Source organism: Sceloporus undulatus, chromosome 5 (assembly GCF_019175285.1).
Source record: "Sceloporus undulatus isolate JIND9_A2432 ecotype Alabama chromosome 5, SceUnd_v1.1, whole genome shotgun sequence".
Lineage (NCBI taxonomy): Eukaryota > Metazoa > Chordata > Lepidosauria > Squamata > Phrynosomatidae > Sceloporus > Sceloporus undulatus.
The window spans coordinates 19,875,767-19,881,766 of record NC_056526.1 but is presented as its reverse complement, the minus strand read 5'-3'; the positions used below and the strand labels follow the sequence as shown (position 1 = coordinate 19,881,766).

Sequence of the window (6,000 nt, the reverse complement as noted above, 5' to 3'; positions counted from 1 at the left end):
GAGCTAGACTTTTAGTTTTAGACTTATAGATGAGTTTACACGGTAAATATATCAACCAATAGAAGGTGTTTGCCTTACAATGGGAAGAATACAAAGGTAAAGATGGTTCAGGTCTACTTTTACACCATGCATAATTTTATATATGTCAGACAAGTCACACCCATACTCATTTTTTCAGCAGTTATTCCAACCCAGGGGTAGGCAACCTGCGGCCCAGCGAGGCCTTGGGACCGGCCCCAGCCCAGTCCTGCCGCCGATTGCCGCCGGGGCCTTTGGGGGGCAATTGTCTATAGAAGCCTCAGAAACATGCATTTATATAAACATTTTTTAAAAAATCAGCAAATTTTTTCGTGTGTCCTCCATTTTTTTAAAAAAAGCGTCTTCCATTTGAAAATTTTGTCCTACATTTGTCCTGGTTTATTTATATATTTAATTTTTTAAAAAATTGTTTAATTATTTATTTTTTGGCTTCGGCCCCCCAGTTGTCTGAGGGACAACAACCCGGCCCCCGGCTCAAAAAGATTGCCTACCCCTGTTCCAACCCCTTGTTCGTTTTGTCTGGCCTTTTCTGCACCTTATGTAGCTTTGCAGTATTCCTTATCAAATGTAATGACCAGAACCATATACTGTACTATATTCAGGTGTGGTTACATTATAGCTTGTATAATGATATAATATCATGAGTTTGACTTTTAGTTCCTTCTCTAATTATGTCCAATGTAGAATTTGCCTTTTTAAATAGGAAACTCTCAGTAAGTTGGCATTTTCATCAATCAGTCCACTGCAGCTCCCAAACCTCTTTCTTGGTCTGGTGGTGTCAGATCAGATCCAATCAGTGTTTGCGTGAAACTGAAATTATTTGCCCAATGTGTATTACTTAAATTTGCTTACATTGAATTACACTGAATTTTGATACATAGTGCAAAAGAGTTCCCTTTGAATCTGTCCATGTTCTATCTAGGTTAATCATTTGTTCCCATCCTTCTACCATGACAATTTATTCATTCTCTTTGCTTTTTAGTTTTTAACCAGTTTCCGTTTCAGAATTTTGCTTAAACAGACCTTATTCCCCTTAGACGTGGGTAATTGAAACTGCAGTTCTGTGGATATGGGGGTCATACTGTATTTGTGCACTTCTCTACATCCTCCACTGCAACCACTTTGGGTAATATTTTGGGAGACAAAAGGGAGGCAACAATTTTGTTTTTAACTCCCTTCAAGGAAAATGGAGAAATATTACAAGAATCGAAGCAGAAACTACAAAGATCCAGATGATTCAAAAGATCCAATGTTTGTCTTGGGGCTGCTTATGATTTCATATAACTACCCGAGAATGCGTTCTTGGATCAATGGTATAATCGGATTTAAATTGCTACTTTTCTCAACAAAGTATAAGGGAGTATACAGGACATGCTTTCCCATCCCAGATTACTGCCTGAAATATGGTGAAATAAAATATCTTTGGAAGAAAAGGCATTAAATAAATGTTATTGTTTTTGTTGTTACTGCTTCTGTTGCATTTGCTAATACATACTCAAATACAAAATGCCAAATTGTAGCTAAATGTAGCTAAATCAGTATGTTATTTAATCAGCTAACTAAAATTTAACAGTTTGCTTGCCTGGAAATTGTGAATTTGCTATTTGAATTGTTATGTATAGTGATCTCCACTTAAAAACAGGATCAATTATCTTACTTCTATACTTTTTTTATCCACAAGAGATTTGCGTTCAAAAGTTTTTGAAGCAAACATTTAGAGACTGATCACTTTTATTAGGGAGTAGATAGAAATGGTACCAGTCCTTTTAGTGTAATCATATAGAGCAGTTACTTGCTAGTAATGTTTGCCTTGAGTAAAACGTTATCTTGCTGAAAATAATTAAAGTTTTCCATCTTCCCTCATGGCCAAATTCAGGTGGATGCTCTTCGGTTACGTCTGGAGGAGAAGGAGACTATGTTGAATAAAAAGACAAAGCAAATTCAGGAAATGGCTGAGGAAAAAGGAACTCAAGCTGGAGAGATTCATGATCTTAAGGATATGTTGGATGTGAAAGAACGCAAGGTTAATGTTCTTCAAAAGAAGGTAGGCTTACCTTCCATGGAAAGTTCTGTGTTCTAGTTAGTTACATCATATCAGAAAGTACTAATAACCATAGTTATAAAGTTGTTTCCTAATACTTGTTGACTTTTCTGTTCTTATGAGAGGTAGCTTTATAATTGGCAACCCCCACCTGCCAAGAAGGTAACTTCTAGGTCACTTCGTGTTGGGGGGAAAATCTCTCCTGCAGCTAAAATGCCTTGGGGACATAAAATATAGCAGAATTTCTCACAGGCTCCTTATGGTCATGGAGGCTACATGCAGTCTTTTTCTTATCCTGATTTAGAAAAATAAAGGTCAAATGCACAAGTAGTAGATTTTGAGTGTGGCAGCAGAAGAAATATTATAAAATGTTCAGCAAGCACTTTTCTGTAATCATTCATGTAGTTTAACTCTGAAAAAGGCTAACAGAATATAAGTGAGCCAGCATGGTGTAGTGGTTTGAGTATTGGACTATGACTCTGGATGCTAAGATTCAAATTCTAGCTTGGCCATGTAAACCCACTGGGTGACCATGGGCAAGTGACACCCTCCCAGCAATGGCAATCCCCCTCTGAAGAAACTTGCCAAGAAAACCCTGTGATAGGTTCGTCTTAGGATTGTCATAAGTCAGAACAACTTGAAGGCACACAGCAACAAGAAAAAGAACAACAATACTCATAAAAAATATTTCACTAAAGAAGGGACTTCCAGGTGGAGACGACAGCAGATTGATTCCTCTGCTTGACACTCTGAGGCAGAGGAGGAAAAGCAGCGCAATAGCTGGCTAATGGACAGATAATTAGCTGGCAAAACTCTCTTCAGATAAGGATGAGAACATGAGATTTCCCACTCCTGCTCAGGATCACTTCTTCTTGTGAGGAAGTTGCTGAATCTCCAGTGGTTGGAAGTGAATAAGAGCATTAGGGAGTCCAGGATGTAATATCAAGCTAAGGCTGCTAAGTGAATCTTAAAACAACATTGAGCCCATGAATTCTCCACTTTCTTAATCACCTTTAACAACTTAATTTACAAATGAAAAGGGTTCTTCCTTCTGATATTGAAATAAAACTTTGGTGAGTTTCCTTCTTTCTGTAACAAGATCTGCAGGGGAGAAGCTATTTATAAGAGTCAAGCTAAAAAAGCAAAAGTAAAAACTTAACAAGATGTGGCTGAAAGTTAGAGGGGACAATAGGTTTAAAAGACAAAAGATTTCCTACTTCAGCCTTAAATTTGTGTTGGGAATACTTAATATAACTGATCAATAACCTCATATTTCCATGTGAAACTGGATAATTTACTTTAAAGCAGATAAGACAGAGAACAGCTAGCATCTAGTTGTAAAATTCCAGAGACTTTCCTTCTGCTTCTAACTCTGTAATTGTTGGATCAACAAAAGATGAAGCTTTCAAAAGACATTTTACAGATTTTTTTTTGAAGAGATGAGTCTTTTGAGAAATGAATTTATGTATTTGAAAGAAGAACTGAAGGAAGATTGGAAAAATGAGGTTAATAAATTTAAGCAAGCAATGAACCAACTGACTGAGCATTTAAAGCAAAATAAAGAGAAAGTGAAAAGTGTGGATGTAAGCAAGGAGAAGGAAGAAGATCTGGCCAATCTGGTTTTGGTGAATAAAGATATGGATATGACTATCAATCTCAGTCAATGGGTGGACCAGCTCTTAGGCTTGAGAAGAAAATTGAATATGGGAATGATATTAAAATGAACATAGATGCAATATTATTTCAAAATACAGTAATGTTAACATTTGGACTGGAATTGAGAAAGATTTGGTTGGATGAGAGATATTGAATCTGTTATTGATGGGGAGAATTTTGGAATGGAAAATAATTGATGGCTCACTTAAGCAATCCCAGATTTGTAAGACATGGGGGGGGGGAATAGTTAAATATAACGTGAAGATGAAACTAAAGAGTAAGTGTTAAAATGGTTTTAAAACTCTGGCTATAATGTACTGATGACTTAATCAGGTAAAGTGGTTAAGATGCTGACTTTGACAATTGCAAGGTTGACAGTTTGGGGCCCAAGTGCCATTTGACGGAATGAGCTCCTGTCACAAATCACAGCTTCTGCTAACCTAGCAGTTCAAAAGCATGTAAAAGTGCAAATAGATAAACATGTACCACTCTGGTGGGAAGGTAACAGTATTCCATGCAGTCAGGCTGGCCACATGATCATGGGATCGTCTTTTGACTATGCTGGCTCTTTGGCTTAGTAATGGAGATGAACACTGCCCCTGTAGTTGGACACTACTGAACAACCTTGTCAAAGGGGAATGCCTTTACCTTTTACCTTTATGTGTTTAAAGAGACTGAGGTTGAAAAGATACTGCAAAAATAATCCAGTTCGAGATCATTTTAACTACCCTGACTCAGTACTAGGGAATCCTAGGAATTGCAGTTTATTGGGGCACTAGAGCTCTCTGACAGAGAAGGCTAAATGTCTCAGAAAGCTACAGTTCTCGGTATTACCTAGCATTGAAGCAGGATAGTTAAAGTGGTCTCAAACTGGTTTATTTCTGCAATGTCTTTTGGACCTGAGATTTGGATTGTGTTATGATTCTAAGGAGAATGTTTATAAAGAGATTTTTAAATAAATTGATGTATAGTTTGTATAGAACGTCCTGGCTTTAATATATGAATAGACTAATGAAAATATATGTAGTTAAAGGGATTGAGATTTGGATTAAATTAAGTATTATTGTTAAAAAATTATTTAAGATGAAGAAAGAGATTATAGATGTTTGTAGGAAATGTATGTATGGGATAGAAATAGGTATTTAAATACAGATTGTTTTACTGGAAAGAGCTATGGAAGATTTCTTTAAGAATGGACATTGGAGTTGATAAATATAGTAGTGATAAATATAGTAGAAATGATTGATTGGATTAGAGAAAGGTTGTTAAGGATAGTTTTAAAGATCTGAAACCCCTTATTGAATGCTTGTGAAAAAACAGAAAAAAGTATGAGCTGGGGATTTGTGGTTTTGACAAATTAGTGACAGTAGGAAGAAGTGAATTATTGTAGATAAAAAAGCTATGAATAACAGTATGCATTTATAACTGTCATAAGGAAGATTGGAAGTCATCTTCCTTCCTTCCTTCCTTCCTTCCTTCCTCTTTTTTCTTTTCTTTTCTTTTGTTTTCTTTTTCTTTTTAATTTCTGTAAGTCTTACTGTATTTTTAATGACAGACACACAGACAAATAGAGGAATATTTCACTTAAGTCTGGAAAAGAACCTCCAGGTGCTGTTTTATTAATTATGCCAATAGGAATGAAATGCTTGGATGAAATGAAATGCCTTGAGACCTATTTGTGAAGAAAAGGATGGGATAGATATGAAGTGATTGACTAAAATTGCATGCCAGTTTAGAATAAAAATAGAATTGTAAAGTGTAATGTCATGCAGATGTTCTAATTGTTCTTCAGATTTTGTTGTAATTTTAATATGTCCTGCTCAATCTGGTATTTAAAGGACCTATAGGTACAGCATCCATAATCTTCCCATCTGCATCTAGATTATAATAGATTTATTTTAACATTATCTGAGAGCACTCCCAAATGGAGATATTTTGGCTGGTCTGTTTATTCCTTTGCTAATAACTTTTTTCCATTAAATATCTGTAAATCAGTAGATAGTGCTAAAAATACTTCTAAAGGGTCAGTGCTTATTAAGGATTTGATGTATCCACCTCCCTCCACAAATACTTCTGTGCTTTTCAGTTTAATTTCCTGTATAGGATAAATTAAACGAGACAATAGGAGCTGGCTGGACATTCCTTGCATGTAATTAGCATAAATACCATCCTCTTAAGACTTTCCCCTGGGGTTTTATGTTACAGTACATTTCTGAACTTTGTAATAAATCACTGACTTGGAAAATTTAATTGAATGTTTGAAT

At 35.8% G+C, this 6,000-nt stretch overlaps 1 protein-coding gene across 1 annotated transcript in view; it reads left to right on the top strand.

The window, feature by feature from the left end:
• The window catches only part of ERC1 (ELKS/RAB6-interacting/CAST family member 1), a 102,286-nt gene that overhangs the window by 60,304 nt on the left and 35,982 nt on the right, over positions 1–6,000 (top strand). Inside the window, exon 6 of the mRNA XM_042467867.1 lies at positions 1,916–2,083. Within this exon, the coding sequence (XP_042323801.1) occupies positions 1,916–2,083 (168 nt within the window). The remainder of the gene's footprint in view (positions 1–1,915; positions 2,084–6,000) is intronic.